At 23.8% G+C, this 17,619-nt stretch overlaps 2 protein-coding genes across 2 annotated transcripts; one reads left to right on the forward strand and one right to left on the reverse strand.

The window, feature by feature from the left end:
- Positions 1 to 8,226: 8,226 nt before the first annotated feature.
- Positions 8,227 to 11,947, forward strand: LOC126899948 (transcription initiation factor TFIID subunit 9B). Its single transcript, XM_050675242.1, has 5 exons — positions 8,227 to 8,469; positions 8,533 to 8,669; positions 9,423 to 9,551; positions 9,867 to 9,969; positions 11,801 to 11,947. Exons 1-5 carry the CDS (start codon positions 8,346 to 8,348, stop codon positions 11,899 to 11,901), a joined length of 594 nt encoding a protein of 197 aa, XP_050531199.1. The 5' UTR covers positions 8,227 to 8,345; the 3' UTR covers positions 11,902 to 11,947.
- LOC126899946 (uncharacterized) lies at positions 11,587 to 16,439 on the reverse strand. Its single transcript, XM_050675239.1, has one exon. The coding sequence runs from the start codon at positions 15,883 to 15,885 to the stop codon at positions 14,656 to 14,658; it is 1,230 nt and encodes a 409-aa protein (XP_050531196.1). The 5' UTR covers positions 15,886 to 16,439; the 3' UTR covers positions 11,587 to 14,655.
- Positions 16,440 to 17,619: the final 1,180 nt, after the last annotated feature.

Here is a 17,619-nt window from a genome sequence, read left to right on the forward strand (position 1 = left end):
AATTGAAATGTGAACTTTAGACTATCAGATTACAAATTACTAATTGTCGTCATCGTTGTTGACAGTATTTGTGCGTCCGTAGTGTAACGCGTTGACTGAAAATAGAAGATAAATTTAAGGTGTCTGGGTACCGATCTTTTTTCAGGGGTCGAGTATAGGCAATTTTCGGTTACTATATGTTACGCAGTGTCGTATGAAAAGTAACTGATTATTTACAGTGCGAGTGTTCATTATTGAGAATATTTCCGCCGTATAATATTCGATAACAAAACTGGTTTTGTGTACTTGCCTTACTTTTTATTACTATTGTTACGTCGCTATTTAGGGGTTTAGCCTAAATGCCCGTCGACAGTATTCTAAGGGACCAACGGGGGATAGCTGGCTAGGCTATATCTACCTTAGGTACTGAAGTTTCCTATTTAATTTATATTCCCTTAGAGGAACTACCAAGGGTCGCACTACAATATATATATATATAACACTTTAGATTAACAACGATATAAATAAATATTTATTAAGCAATTGAAATATTAAATAGATAATACAACCTGCTGGACATCTAGAGATGATTAATCTAATAGGGAGCTGACGGCGACACACACACACACTATATTATAGTGTCACAATATACGGAGTAGCGAAGTTAAGTAAATTATCAGACAAAGTAGTGATCGTGAAGATGGTNATCAGACAAAGTAGTGATCGCGAAGATGGTAAAAGGTCAACTATCGATAGGGATGTCTTATTATGGCACATTGGCCGTGAATTGCTAAAATGTTTATGTGTGCAGTCCGCCCTCCTGTTAGTATTGTTGTATGTCACTGTGTTAATTATATATATATGTCTATTAAACGGTACAACGATGTTATGGGAGACAGAAATATGGGCACATGCAAATGTGATCGTATCACTATAGTAGTACTATAGTAATATAATGTCAGTGCACAAGTACTGACATACTTGTCAAGTAACCACTCATGGAACGCTCTACTTGTTGATAATTAAAAGATTTAGCAGGTATACAATTATTGGTCTACTTGACAACATTTATCAAGTTGTATTGTCATCATAGTCTTCGATTTTTCATAAATAATTTTCTCCTTTACAAATTGGTAAAAATTTTTGGACACTAGCATCAATACAGATCATATAAAGTTGTGCCGCGAAAAACATGCTTAAAATTGTTTTATTCCCTGTATATGCTTCTTCTATTTGGTCAGTTTTTTTACTTAGCATGTATTTACTTTTTCAATGTGTTTTTTAAGGCATGTCAGATTTTTTTTAAATAAATAAAATATTATTATAATGTTTCATGTAGTTTGAATAAATAATATAATTGATATTATAAATTTTAATTTAATCACTTGAATAATTATTAAAATGATCCGATGTTTGGCATACTTATATGAAATTAAAATTAAGATTATGAAAAATTTTAGGGAGGGCAATTTTAATTTTAGATATGTTAGGAATAGGTCGGTTAATAGCCAAAATAGAATCCTAAGTTCATAAATCATAAGTTTTTTAAACACAAAAATAATTTAGAAAATTTTGTTTATTGCAATAAAATGATAATAAAATTTTTGATGATTTTATGTGATAAAATTATTGGTTAAATATCGCAATTGATTATAAAATGGTCAAAAAAATTATCTTGGACTAGTATTAAAAAATAAAAAGTAGACTTAATATTATAAAACAGATTGAAATTTTTGTCCTCCAATTATAAATAGAGCAAAGAAAAAATTTGTTCAAATAATAAAAAATTGACTAATTTGATTGAAGATAAAACAATTATTTAAAGCAAAAATTAAACTTAATATATTACTGGAGACCAAACGTGTATTTATATTATAATTTAGAATTGAAATTAAAAGATAATAATAATAGTAAAATTGTCTACCACGAAATATCAAATTTGTTAAATTTTTTTTTTTTTTTTTGCGAGGATTTTATAGAATGCTTTTCAACAATAATTTAATTAATATAAATTGCAATGTATTTGTAGTTTAAAATAAAATGTAAAAAGAAAATTTAAAACTTACATCAAACAACAACAATTTCGGCTAAAAAAGATAAAATCAGAAATACTACAATATTATAGTAAAAGCAGTACTTGAATAATGTGTAAAAAATATAACCTAAACCGATGATATAAAGAACAGCACATATTTTATTAATACAATTTACTGACAATTCTAATAGGCGATAAATAACAAATAGAAAAATAACCCAACCGAACGGTCTATTAATAGCAATAGTTTTAATATATTTAAGCCACAAATTCAAACAAAACCGATTTCAGCAGATGAAACAGATATTTAAAAAACGGGGACAAATTCATTGGTAATTTTCAATTCGATGAACAAAAATTTGAGAAATTTAATACTGACACCAAGTAGTAAGAGTGACAAATACAAATAAAAGATACATTAATAAGCAATCTGGCAACATGGTATTGGTAAGCATTAAGACCGCTCTGTCACTTGTAATTATGTAGATTATCAAAACATCGTTGTCATTTTGTTGGGTAAAATAAGAGCCTTATCTTACCATTTAGTCGCCGAGTTACGATCTAACTAACGCTTTAATTTTGATCACTGGAACATTTGAATTTGTTGCTCTTACTACTTGGCTCGATTGACTTCAGTATTCATTTTTATTAATATATCTCTATCAAATTAAAAATAATCAATGAATTTGTCGCCACTTTGTTATGTAGTTGATAATTTATTGCTCTAATATATTTATGACCACATATAACTATTTGTATCGCTTGCGCATTCCATCTGCATAAGTATTAAAATCCTAAAAATTTAATAATTTAATAATGAATTTAATTTAGTAATTGAATTACTGGTCTAATGATTATTATCTACCAGCCATTTTTTTAATCAGAAATTTTTTTATTATATAAGTAAGCTAAAAATGTATATATATTTAGTATATCATGCAGTTTTTATGTAACAATTTTATATGTTTATGAAGTCACAATTTAAAAAAATGTTAATATTTTTAAATTTTCAATTAAAAACTATTGGAATGCATAACCGATTAAATTATTATAGATTACATTATGTAATCTCAAATAAAATATAAAAATATAATTTAAAACTTTTATTAAACAACAAATATTTCTATTAAAAAAGAATAATTTTAATGTATTAAAAATGGTGTTTCAATAATTAGACCATTTTTTATTATATAAGTAAGTTAAAATATATGTTGCAATCTAAAAAAATTAAGTTGGTGCTCTTATAATGGTAAAAAGACATGTTAATTAACAAGTACTTAAACACTAATAATTTGAGTGATCAATAGTACTCAACAAAGTAAACAAAATATTTCTAAGATTATTATTACTTAAGGAGAAATTTAGTAGTCAATTATAAAACAATTACCCTATAAAGTAAAAAACGTAAAATATATATATACATATGATAAATATTTTTAGTAATATTTCAGCTAATTTTTATACATTTATTAAGTTCATCATTTTATAAAAAAATTATTTATATTTTTAAATTTTCAATTAAAAATTATTAGAATGCATAACCAATTAAATTATTATAAATTACATTATATATCTCAAATAAAATGTAAAAAGAAAGTTTAAAACATTTATTAAACAACAAACATTTCTGTTAAAAAAAAGAATAATTTTAACGTATTAAAAATGGTGTTTGAATAATTTGTATGAAAAATTGATTAAGCCAAAATAATAAACAACATATATTTTATAAATGCAATATTAATTCAATAATAATGTGTAATAAATAAGGAATAGAAAAATAACTCTACCGGACGGTCTATAAATAATAATAATTTTAGCATATTTGAACGACAAATTCAAAACAATCGTTTTCAGTAAACGTAATAAATATATTCAAAACATGGCGACATTAAAAATAAAATGTAAATGAATAAGCAAACTGGCAACGTTGGTATATACAAGCGTTAAGAATGATTTCAACGCTCTGTTCTTTTTTATTATACAGAATTATAAAAGCAACGTTGCCAGTTTTCTTATGAACTTAATTCTAACCCGCGGGGCATGAAGAACGCATCTGAGTGACAATTGAGTAATGTAAGATTTTTACTATCTTACCATTGGTCGCCAAGTTTCGTTATCTCATTCTGAAATTCATTGTACTATACATTTATGACGCTTTAATTGTGTTCATTCAATTATTTGATATTCCGGCTTTACTACTTGGCTCGATTGACTTTAGTATTAATTTTTTTTGTAATATCTGTCCATAAGAATTTAAAAAATCAATGAATTAATTGCCCTAATATATTTGTCACCGGATATGACTATTTTTATTATTAAACGATTCTCGCCCGCACATTTCCATCTGTCTAAACATAAAATATTAATAATTTCCAAAGTATTGGTCCAGAAGTTATCAACCAGTAATCAATTAAGGATAAGATGCTCAATCTCTTGGAAACTATAAAAATTTTTATATTTTTGTAAAAGAAAAAATTATTTAATTAAAAAAACATTAAAATAATAATATTATTTCTTTTACTAAAATTAAAAATTCTTAATAGATTCCAAGAAAACTAGTGTCTTATTCTTAATCGATAATTATGTATCAAATATAATTGAGCAAATATAAAATTTGTTTTTACTTATCACAAAGTAAATTTTAAAAAATATAAATATATACACATGAAAATAATAAAATAATATATAAGAGTACTGAAGTTGTAATAGTCACGCGATTTGTGGGCGATTACACTATTGTCCGGCAGTCTTGTTCGGCTTATCACCTTTAAAATGTTTAAACCCAACCCCACCTAACTGGGCTATAGTGTTTTTTTGTACAAACATATATATATATATATATATAGAGATGGGATTTTTGACTCACTGATATGGATCAGTTCACTCAAATGAATTGACTCGGTGAGTCAACTCCAAATCGTCGAATCCTTAAAAGCGCAATTCTGACTTGTGAGTTGTAGAAGTTTGTGGAACGCGAATTACAACTCGCAACTCGCAAGGCATACTCATAGAGTGCCTTCTAAATGCGCCTTAAGTTATCTTAGCTAGATTAATATTAAATATGAAATATCAATGAATTATTGTTTTACACAAATGTGGATAATAATTTATTTTACTCATTGTAAATAATTATTATTTATTAACTACTATTGTAAAATTAAATGTAATATTGCTATCAATAATTTTTTATTCATTATTTGTTTATATATATTGGAATTAAATTAAAGCGCGAAAGAAATGATAATCAAATTCAAATTGTATGTACATTATGGAAAAAGTAGTTGGTTATTACTAATTAGTAATTTTATAAGATGATGGGCCTCAAACCCTGATTTTTACCTATAAGATGGTTGAGCTAATTTTAAGTTAAGACTTCTAATCATCCAATAGTTTGATTCCTTTTTTCTTCTGTTCAAATTTTAGATTCTCAATACATACCCACAATAGTTACATAAAAAGTAATTTATTTGGTTATTTGATATTTATAAAATATTTTTCTATTAAATTGTTTAATATTTTTACTAATTATATTTAAATTTGTTAATTATTATTGAAATAAAGAGTAAATTTAAAATCTAAAAACACTATTTTTTTTATTATTAACATCAACACATAGATTTATTTATGTGTTAAATTAGGTATACAAATACAATGTAGGTATTATCAATGTTTAATGTTTAGTGCATGCAGTGAGAAAAGTAGGTCTCTTCTCTCATATATTTCAAAATTTTCTTGTATGCAATTACAGGTCTATTCTTGAATGAATATTAGTTAAGTTATATTAAGTTCTAAGAACTGACATTATGTATAATCTAGTCTCATATATTTAAAATTTTACTCATTGTGTCAACGTTGTTTCCTGTGATTACAATACATCTTGTGCACAAAATCGAAAATTGTGAAACATTTTATTTAATTTACGAAGGTATTTTATTTCATTTTCAAATGAATAAATCAAGTGTTATTTGGGATTTTTTTCAACTTGAAGCAGTTAATATTCATGTAAAGAGTGGACTTTGTCGTATAAAATTAAAAAATAATTACTCTTCGACTTCAAATTTAACTAGACATATTAAATCAAGCATCCATTAGTAAATTTATTAAATAGACTCATGTAATAGAAGAGACGATTGATGACCCAAATATTACTCCATCAACTTCTACTTCTGTAAGTTAAATCTATATATCACAATTCGCACGATTCAGAATTTATTGATAAGACGTTTTAAACTAAATTCAATTCTTAGTCCACACTGAGTCATTGAGTCACAGTACCATGACACACTGATTCAGCTCGTTCAGTTCACTTAAATGAATCAATTCTTTAAGTTGACTCACTCACGAACTACCCATCCCTAAAATTTAGTAAAAACCGAGTAATCGAACAGCACGTTGTGCTATTATACTAGCCCATCTATAGTCTAATCCGTATAATAAGCATTGGGCTCAAAGGAAAATTGGAGAATTTACGATCAAATGAATCCAACTTGAGTATAAATATAATACCACTAGTCAAAGGTATTTCTATCATATTCCTAATAAATAGTTGCTTTATAAGTATAATTTATGAATAAATATCTATTAAAGCAATTCAACGTAGTATGAAATTGATATTTAATAATTTAGTATTGTAATTTTTTCCGATAATTTAAAAAAAATAAGTAGTTATTACTTTTATGGCAAACTTATATAATAATAAAAGGGTTAGACACAGAACTTTTTAGATAATAATTTGTTGTTAACTATAAATAAATGGTCTGCAAAAAATTTTATGAGAATAAAAAATATAGTATTCTTAAGATTAATATGGAGTCAGGAAATTGTATAATGACTATTTACTTTATATTTATCAGAAAAGCTCAATATATTTTTTACATTTTTATTGTAATAGATCACTTAAATAGATATCATAGTAATCATTTCTTAGTAATTTTAGGTGTTTAAAAAGATTCTACAATTGAAATATTTTTTATTTATGATTTATGTAGCAAATGTTACCAACAAATTGGCAATATTATATACTGTTAGTAACACACAAATAAAGTTAAAAACTTAAAATTTTACAAAGTAAAATTATTTAATTTTGTAGTTGAATACTTTTATCATATCAAATCTAATTCGACAATAAATACATTAAAAATATTGGAAATGAATTATTGTTTGTATATATAAAGCTGGTTAAGCTACTTTTTATTTTATTAAGGGATTTTTTTTCATTTTTTGAGGGTAATATCTTCAACTAAATAAGAATTGTAAACATTTGAAATATCGTTAAAAAAAGTTGTCAAGTGAGAGCTGAGAAAATAAATGTGAGCCATAAAAAAAAAAATCACATAGAAAAAAAACTTTAATATGAATAATAAATTTCTTCAAACGAGGGAGGACTACAGTGATGGGGTCCTTGATATTTATTAAAGATATTGAATCTAAATGATATAAAAATCATATGATTTAAAAATATTTTTCTAACTCAAAAACTTTTGTTAGGTATTTTTAAATATATGAAAATAAAAAATGATAGGTAACTATCTCATATATCATTAAAAAAAAAATTATATTGATTTGATCATTTTTAAAAAAATTATGGTAGTTTTAAGAAAAAAAAAATTACGAAATTTACCGATTTGAAAAATTGTAATTTTTTTGGAAATTTCCACCATTTACGGGGAACGAAGGAATTTTTAAGAGTAATATCTTCAACTAGATACGATTTGTAGTCAATTGACGTATCGTTAAAAAAAATGAGTCCAGTGAGAGATGATAAAAAGTGGTAACAGACACATAAAAATAAAAGACACAACATAGTAAAATTAATACTTTCTCAATTTCGCATCGAAGTTAATATTTTATAATTGTGTTGTATAATAATAGCACTATAATTTTTATCTGATAATCGCTATTTAAATTAGATAATAAATATTTTATATCGTACGAAAAGTGATTTGACAACAATTTATCCACTTAAGGGTTCTTGGAATGAATTCGAACCAATTTGCATAAATAGATTTATTGCTTTTACTCAATGATTAATGTCCAGCTCAGTTTTGATTATTTTTAAAAGGTACGCATTGAATTACAACATTCTTGTTTTTGAATTCAAAACTTATCAGCTAGCACACTCTAGCATCAACAAACATCAAATGAATCTTTAAAATGGTTGTAAATATGATAACATGATAAATGATAATATGATAAAAAAAGCTTCCTTTATCAATTTAGTTATTTTAATTTAAAAAATTGTATTTAGTGCATTAGTAGACATTATCAACAAATAATAAAATTTTATAAAAGAGAAGTTACTTAGAAGTCTTTAGAAGTTTAACGCATAAAAATGGCGGCTGCTCCAGGAAAACATATGCCTAAGGACACTCAAATTATTGTTTCGATTATGAAAGACTTGGGCATATATGAATATGATCAACAAGTTTTAAATCATCTTTTGGAATTTAATTACAGTTAATTCTAAATTCTTTAAATATTAAATTTAATTTACTTACACTATGAATGATATATTACAGGATACACAACTTTACTGTTAGATGATGCAAAAACATATTCAAATTATGCAAAAAAGAAAAATGTTGATGTTGATGATGTAAAAGTTGCCATACAAATGGCCCAAGATGGCATATTTTTTAGACCACCCCCTCGTGATGTAAGTTGAATGAAATATTTTTTTCTAGAATAAATAGTATGTAGCATACATACATTTTTTTAAATGTATATTTTTTATATTCCCAATGCTTTTTTTAACTCTAATATCACAAAAAACAATTTAATTACATATAAAGTTCAATAATTAATGAAAAGAATTTCCATTGTTCCTATTATTTTTAGAAATTAACCTTTTCTAACACCCAATTTATAATTATAAAAATACCTCAGTATAAAGGAATATACATTCCTTTATTCCTTTTAAACATAAAACAGTAAACTCTAGTTAAACGAATTGTTAATAAATTATTATTTTTTATTTAATTCTTCATCAATCCTTTAAAGTATTATTAACGATTGATCGTCACAAAAGATTATTTAATTATTATTACAAAAGATTTGATTTGTTAATCAATTATTTAAAGAGAAACACAAAAATACATGTCCCCTTACTGATAGCAATACTGATATAAAAATATTTGTTGACTTTTTTTACTCATTATTAAATCAAAATGAGTAAAATAATTATCTTAATAGGTTATAAATTAAAAAATTTTATTTATGCTCCTTTCTACCATATGAATTTTTAGATATGCCCCTATGCAGATATGTATGAGAATTTACTAGTATCTAAAAGTATATTTTTTTATTATTATTATATTATTTTAATAAATTTTTATGTATTTACTTATAAGTGTAATTAAAATTACATTTCATTCTTTATATTTAATTTATTGATTAATAAACAATATAGGTTTTGATTTCGGCTAGTAATGAAATCAACAAAATACCACTTCCTTCAATTAAACCAGCCAGTGGACTAAGAATACCTCATGATCGATCCAATTTCTTACAAACAAATTATAAACTTAAAGATGACTTGGTAAAAATAAATTTTATTTATATATGTTTTTACTACACTTTCATTTGTCTCAACGTTTTTTAAATTTAATGACTATTAAAATATCTAAAAAATTAATTTTTTTAATTTTTTATGTCCAATTGTTAAGTTATATTACCAGTAATGTTACTATAGTACTTTCATCTTTAATCACTGAATTTTGATATAAATTTATTAAATTATTTAGCCAAAAAATAATATTACTTTTTTCTACTTTTTATGGAAATATAATACATTTTATTATAAAATAACATTTAAATAATTTATTTTAGTAATTTTCTTAAATATTATTTTTAGTGTACAGGACCAAGTATCATTAAAAATGATCAGAAAACAACTGCTGCTGAGTTACTAGAAGGTTCAAGAAAAGTAGATGTAGAAGAAAGTGTTATTTCTCAAAGTTAGGGAAATCTTATTTTTTAATTATTTTATAGTTATATGGTTGTTTAAATGATACTGGTCAACAAAATTTTTTTTATTCATTATAGTTAAATGACAATTTTTTGTTTCAATAGTTAACAGAAAAATTAAAATATCTTTTTTTTAACTTTGGTTTTGTGATTTATAAATAATTTAATAAAAATATAAATTTCCTATGGTCATGTTATGAAAAATCGATTACATATTTATAGTAGCTTTGTTCAATTTAAAATTAATGTAAGATCTCTAATAAGATTCATAAAATTATGATAAAATTTTAACTTTGTTATCAAAACCAAAATCAAAAAAAAAAAAACTATGTACTTAACTATGTATACTTAATAGTAAAAAAAAAAATAACAATAATTCTAACAATATTTTTTTATTTATATTTTTAACAGTAATAATTTGTCATTATATTATTATAAGTAATGGCAAATATATAAAGTAATTTCTTTTATTATATAGGTAAAAAATAAGAAAAACGTAATTATGAATGTTTTAAAGCTTTCATGGATTGTCTTGTTGCTTGAAGTGCTTAAGAATTTATCCATGTTTGTAGTTGAGTTCTGACGTTTTGAACTCATTGCAGAGGAAAAACATAGTTGTTTAGTAAAGACAAAAAGCAAAATTTTTTATTAAATTATTTTTGAAAATGATATGCAAATGATCTAAAAATTATGTTGACCAGTATAATTGCCAAATTTATAAAAACATTTTCACCTTTAAAATTATTATTTTACCTTAATAACATAACTCGAATATTTTGTATTAAATCAATAATATAAATAAAGTAGGATAGTTTAACTTCTAAACACTCAAAGAAATTTTAAGTGAAGTAAAATATTACAAACTTGATTGTTTTATTTTAAATTCTATATCAGTGTTTATCAATTGTTGTGCCACCATTCATTAGTTTATTATAAAAGTACATAAGTGTGCCACAAAATGTGATTTTCTATGAGCCTTCAATTATTAAAAATGACTAATATAATGGATTATTATACTCTGAGATTAAAAAACTTAGAAATCTCTGCTGAATAACTTCCTGTTCTTACAAAAATAATTACTTGACTGTGATGGAATAGATATTGATTACAATTATTTTTTCAACATTAAACTAAACAAAAAAATTTGATCATTAATTAATGGACTCAAATTATAATACATTTTTAATATAAATCATGACTGAGTATAAATGAGTTAATAAGTTAAATATAAATTTTTAACTTAACGGAAATGTTTAGATTTTGTGTTAAATTAATTTCTTTTGTTCAAATAACAAATAATTAATGTATTTTGTCAATTATAGGTGTGTCCGTTCCTTCTTCACAAGTTACCTTTTGTATCTAATGAGGAAGGAATTTAGTCTTTATTCTCTCATCCACTACAAATTTTATTAAAATTGCCATATAAAATATTTTTTTAATACAATAGCCCACTCCTGATCTTTTTTATTTTGTTATATCTATGTAATATACGAACTATATTAGTGGCAGATTTTAGGGCTAGTAGGTAATACCCAAGGTTTATAAACATTATTTGTAGATATGCTTATGTTTTTTATATTTTTTAAGAAAGTTCTAAATACATTAAAAACATTTTATAAAAATTATTTATTTAACACTTATACATAGATTTTTACATTATTTTAAGTATTCATCTCACATATCTGGTTTTATCCAATATATACTATATAATAAAAATATACAAAATTGAATGCATTAATATAAAACATGAAGATGAGATAAATTATAAAGTATTATTTATTGTTATGATAAATAAAAACTTTAATTTTGATAATATTACAGCTGAACAGAACACAAATAATTGGAATGAATTTATGGAAGAAAGACGGAGTTCTATCCAAGGTGAACCAATGGATATACAAAATTATGAAAGTCAATCATGAGATTTAATTTTATATAAATATAACTTTCTAAAAATTTACTCATTATATTTTATAATTGATAAGAATTTTTTTCCATCCATTTATAATGTAATAAAATTAATTATTGAAACACTTTAATTTGATTGTTTTAATAATTTTTTTTAACAATGAATTGTTAAATAGAAAATTTTATAATTTAAATGAAATACAATGTTATTTTATAAATTTACTAAATTATCTGAGGTTTAAATAAATTAAATATTAAAATTTAAATATGTATTTTGAAAAATAAACTCAATATTGACTATAGTGTGACTACTTATAGTTTATTTCATTATAATTGATAACATTATATATATATATATATATATATAAATTCTTGATAATTTTTATTTTTAATATATCAAACAATATTTTAAACATTCAGAGTCTACATTTTCAATATGTTTTTAATACACTAATTTAATGTATGCCTTATTTGTTAACTAAACTACAGATTCATATCAAAAATTTAATACAACATTTTTATATAGTTACTATTAATTACATTATTTTATTTCTTATTAAACAAATGAAATATGCAAAATGAAAAAATAAGTATTTTGTAAAATAACTTTTGCTACTTGAAATTTCAAGAAACGGAACGCAGTTATCAAATTAAATTTGAAATTATAAAAGTGCCCTCTATTTAGAAATATTCAAATTTCATATTTACTATTCTCATTTTACACATGTTTGTTTTCTAAATTTGTACTTGAAATTAATCTTTTATCTTCATACTATTTCATTATATTTAATAAGTTTCGGAGTGTGGAAAACTAACAAAATATAGAAAGTGTAACAATCCATAGTTAATATATATTGTATAAACTGAAGGGATTTGAACAAAATCAAGAAAACTTTTTTTTTTACAAAATTAGATTTTGATTGTTCTTAATAAAGATTAAAAGACAAATACATTTATCCAAGTTAAAATGAATAATATAAATCATTTTATATTTATCAATTTTTAAATTTTCTAGTAAGTAAAGATATATGTCAAAAATGTTTGGTTTTTGCTATAGTTCCCTGAAAATTTTTGAAAAATGAATTTTTGTACGGAGCTCTTAAACAAGTCTGTAAATTTGATTAAAATTACTGTAACAAATATGAAGTTTAAGTAACGTATAAAATTAGTTCTCAATACACTCATATTACTTTCATTTGTTGTAAAAATTCAAGAAATGTGATATGAACTACAGGGAAATAATATTTTACTTATCAAAATAATACATTTCTCTAGTTATTATTTTCTAAAAAAATTTTGCAATAATTTGTTTTTAAATCTTTGAAAAGTTTTATAAAAACTTAGTTTCATACAATTTATAGTTTTATAGTTCAACATATTTTTTTTAATTATCTCATATTTTTAATAAATAATATTTTAATAATATTTTCCTATTTCATACATATACAATACAAACATTTTATTAGGAAAAAATGTAATATAAAAAATACACATAATTTAAAAAGAAATCTTTAGTATTTTTTACAAAATTAATTTATAATGACTATTTAATAAATACAATATAAAAGATACAGTAATTAATGAACATGAGGTTTATAAAAATGTTATTATTTGTTTCATCAATTCTAATAATTAAAGTTTGTCTAGAGATCAGAAGTACAATACATAGTATCAATCAGTATCATATTTTGAGTTTAAGAGTCTACGACTATCTTAATAGGAAAATATTAACTTAACTAAAATTATTTATATAGAATATAAAATATGTAAAATACTTCACACGAGCAAAATCAGTTTCAAACTTGCTCAAATTTTAAATCACAAAAATATTTTTCTAGTCGCAATTTATATCAATTACCTTAAATAATTTAATCTAATAATAGTATAAATAAGAAATAAAATTTACTAATAACTCGTGGTTAGTATAAATAGTTAATACTAACAATACTAATAAGTAATGAATAACATTATTGGTAGAGCACAAAAATCAATATGAAGTACATTTTACAAGATATTTGAGCTAATAATTTAGGAGTTTTAAGACAAAAACCAAATAATTTATGTTCATAGCTTATGAAGTCCAGCCAATAGAAAAAATAGTTTCAAAAACTAATAAAAGATGTATTATAATAGCTTAACAAAATAATAACTACAATGAAATTAAAAAAATTAAATATGTACAGTAAAAAAAATTTTTTTTCCTGAAAAATTGAAAAACTTAAATTATTATGCCTCTCAAGAATAGAATATAAATTATTTATTTTTGGAAAAGCTTAAGTAAATAGTTTAACTTCAAGTATATCCAATGTATCTTTGACCTTAATATTTTTCTTAATGTAACAAAAACATGTTAAAATGTTTGCCAAATAATGAATTTACATAAAAAAATTTGCTTCTAAAACTTCCAACTTAAAAAAATAAAATTGTGTTAATAAAGTTTAATTTTAATAAAAGAGAATTTTTTTTATCCTAAATCAGTAGTAGATTCGAAAATTTTTTTTTTATTTCTAGCAGGTAAGAAATAAGCTGCTCTAATACTCCTTTTAAAATAAAAACAAATAAGAAGTTATTTCATATTAACATATTAATATCACACAAAACAGTGGTAAAATATTTGTTCATTATTATAAAAGAAAGATAACATATGAGATTTTTTCACATTGAAAATTTTCTTCATTTTTTCTAGAATATTTACTTATCTTTTTATAATGGCTCTTGTAATATACACCAAAATATTTATAAGCTACTCAATAATTTTATACCTTTATCTACTCTGGACATCCATTCTCATGTGCATACTTTAAACAGTTTAAATAGCCACTTTTAGCAGCTTTTAAAGTAGTTCTAGAATCCCAAGGACATCCATTTTCATGTGCATACTTTAAACAGTTTAAATAACCATTTTTAGCAGCTTTCGTAGTAGTTCTAACATCCCAATGGCATCCATTCTCATGTGCATACTTTAGACAGTTTATATAACCATTTTTAGCTGCTTTCAAAGTAATTCTAGCATCCCAAGGACATCCATTTTCATGTGCATACTTTAAACAATTTAAATAGCCATTTTTAGCAGCTTCTAAAGTAGTTCTAACATCCCATGGACATCCATTCTCATGTGCATACTTCAGACAATTCAAATAGCCATTTTTAGCAGCTTTCATGGAAGTTTTAGCATCCCAAGGACATCCGTTTTCATGTGCATACTTTAAACAGTTTAAATAGCCATTTTTAGCAGCTTTCAAAGTAGTTTTTTTATCCCACGGACATCCATTTTCATAAGCATACTTTAAACAGCTTAAATTACCATTTTCTGCTGCTGCCCAGGTAGTTGATTCTTCCCAAGGGCATCCATTTTCATTTGCATATTTTAAACAGTCTAAATTTCCTTTTTTAGAAGCTTCACTACAAGTGTAACTATTCCACGAACATCCATTTCTATGAGCATACATGATACAACCTAAATGGCCATTTGTAGAAGCTTCCCAGATTGTCCTTTCATTCCATGGACAACCATTTTCATGTGCATACTTTAAACAATTTAGATTTCCTTTTCTTGCAGCAGCCCAAGTCGTTGATTCATACCAAGGAATTTCATTTTCATGTAAAAATTTTAAACAGTCTACATTACCACTTTCAGCAGCTTCCCAGATAGTTCTTTCATTCCATGGACAATTGTTTTCATATAAATATTTTAAACACTCGAAATTACCATTTTTCGCGGCAGCATTAATGATAAAATGATCCCAAGGACAACCATTTGCAAGTGCAAATTTCAAGCACTCTAAATGATTATTTTCAGCAGCTACCCACGCAATTTTCGCATCCCAATGATGTGTTATATTTTTTTCATTATTATGTTTTATATCTCTTTTAAATATGAAGTTTAATATACTAATACAACAGCTATTAAGTTCAACTGAAGGTAACCTGTAGTATTTGTATAAATTTCTTTGTTCTTCGTTACATGAATAGAATGCCAACTTAGTTAATGTAAACATTCTAAAGTAATAATATATTATATTTAACTTTCAATACCTTCTCAGCTTTATATAAAAGCTAAATTTCTGTATCTATTTGTCAATTAATTCATTACTATAAACGTTTTAATATGTAGTGTTTAAAAATTTTCTCAGCTGCTCCTGAAATATATTGTGTAACTTATATACATCCAGGATATTATATTTCTAATTAAATTTTTTTTTACAAAAATTTACTGCAACAATTTGATTGATGAAAAAATGTCCTATTATAGGGATGATTTATTAAGACTTTTTAATAATAAACAAAGTAATTTAAGATTATAAAATTTAAACATGAAAACATACTTTCACCGTTGATACCATATATTTTAAACTAAATGTAAAAGTACTACGATTAAGCTATTGTTTTAATATAATAGATTACATAATATAGACTATACATGTTTTGTCAATAAATCGGTAATTATTTACAAACATCGCGTTTATTTTACGTAGTGACAGGAGAGATAAAATGTTCAATAAAGGACCCATATGTTTCTATCACTTTTTTATTCTAAATACCAGTGTTGTTAGGTGAAATCATACAGATAGCGCAATAAATGATTGAAAATCATGCTACGGCAGCGCTACGATTAAAATATGAAATGTCTTATTCTTATCTATGATCATAGATACTCGTTGGTCTTTCATGAATTATATTTTCTACATTTCTATTATGAAAAAATATACAAAGTGATTTTTTTATCATAATCCACTTAATTACTTACAAAATAAAATTTTTTTTTTTTGGTTATCTTTAGTTACACATTATTCTTGAATTATTACTATGTAATAATTTCTAAGTTCATCCCTTATGCCTTGTTAGATAGAAAATTTTGTTTTTTTCAAATGAGAACACATATTTTTAATTTAATAAAATGTTTAAGTTTATAATTTAATTGTAAAAGGCATTTGAATTTTTAATATAACTTTATTCGTTTATTAGATATAACAAAGTTTGAAATTTTAATATACATGTATAGTACACAAGAGATTACAAATACAGGTAGCTAATTGGTATTTTATGACGTCGCTGTCACAGTCACGGAGTGTTTATTGTCAATTATAGCTATCAATAGATAAACTTTCTGTATTGCTAATAGTATATTTATAAACTCACAACAATATGCCTTACTACCATTGATAATAAATACTATGTACTTGTGAATATCGACGTTATAAAATACCAATTAGCTACCTGTATTTGTAATTCCTTGTGTACTATACATAAATATTAACTCAAAAATTTCAAACTTTAAAGGTCGATTAACACGGATCGGCAACGTCATATCAAAATATTTAACTATATATTTACATGATGTATGTGTATGTGAACAAACGATATAAGTACATGGTTAGATATTTTGACGTGACGTTGACGTTCTGTATAGTGTGAATTGACCTTACATGTAAGTAATTGATTGGGTTATGATAAAAAAATCACTCTGTATATTATATAAAAGAATAAAGGGAATTAAATAATTAAATAATAGTACAATCAATTTTAATTGTAATGAATATAAGTCTTTAATCGTTTTAAATTACAAACTATTAACATAAAAATATTAACAATCACAATGAAAATTGATTCAAAGCTTAACGAGTAACAAAAAATCTTTTTGAGTAATTTCAAACCTTAGCTGATCTTTATGATTAATATAAGTAATCAATAAGGAAACAAAACATTTTTTATTTTAAATTTTAAAACATCAA

Source organism: Daktulosphaira vitifoliae, unplaced genomic scaffold (genome assembly GCF_025091365.1).
Source record: "Daktulosphaira vitifoliae isolate Bord-2020 unplaced genomic scaffold, ASM2509136v1 Scaffold_2, whole genome shotgun sequence".
Classification (NCBI taxonomy): domain Eukaryota; kingdom Metazoa; phylum Arthropoda; class Insecta; order Hemiptera; family Phylloxeridae; genus Daktulosphaira; species Daktulosphaira vitifoliae.

Excerpts from the sequence above, each read along its gene's own strand:
- LOC126899948 (XM_050675242.1), top strand. The coding sequence starts at position 8,346 with ATGGCGGCTGCTCCAGGAAAACATATGCCTAAGGACACTCAAATTATT. Across the intron at positions 9,552-9,866 it reads ATAAACTTAAAGATGACTTG|TGTACAGGACCAAGTATCAT; the intron begins GTAAAAATAAAT and ends TATTATTTTTAG. Across the intron at positions 9,970-11,800 it reads AGAAAGTGTTATTTCTCAAA|CTGAACAGAACACAAATAAT; the intron begins GTTAGGGAAATC and ends ATAATATTACAG.
- LOC126899946 (XM_050675239.1), bottom strand. The coding sequence starts at position 15,885 with ATGTTTACATTAACTAAGTTGGCATTCTATTCATGTAACGAAGAACAA.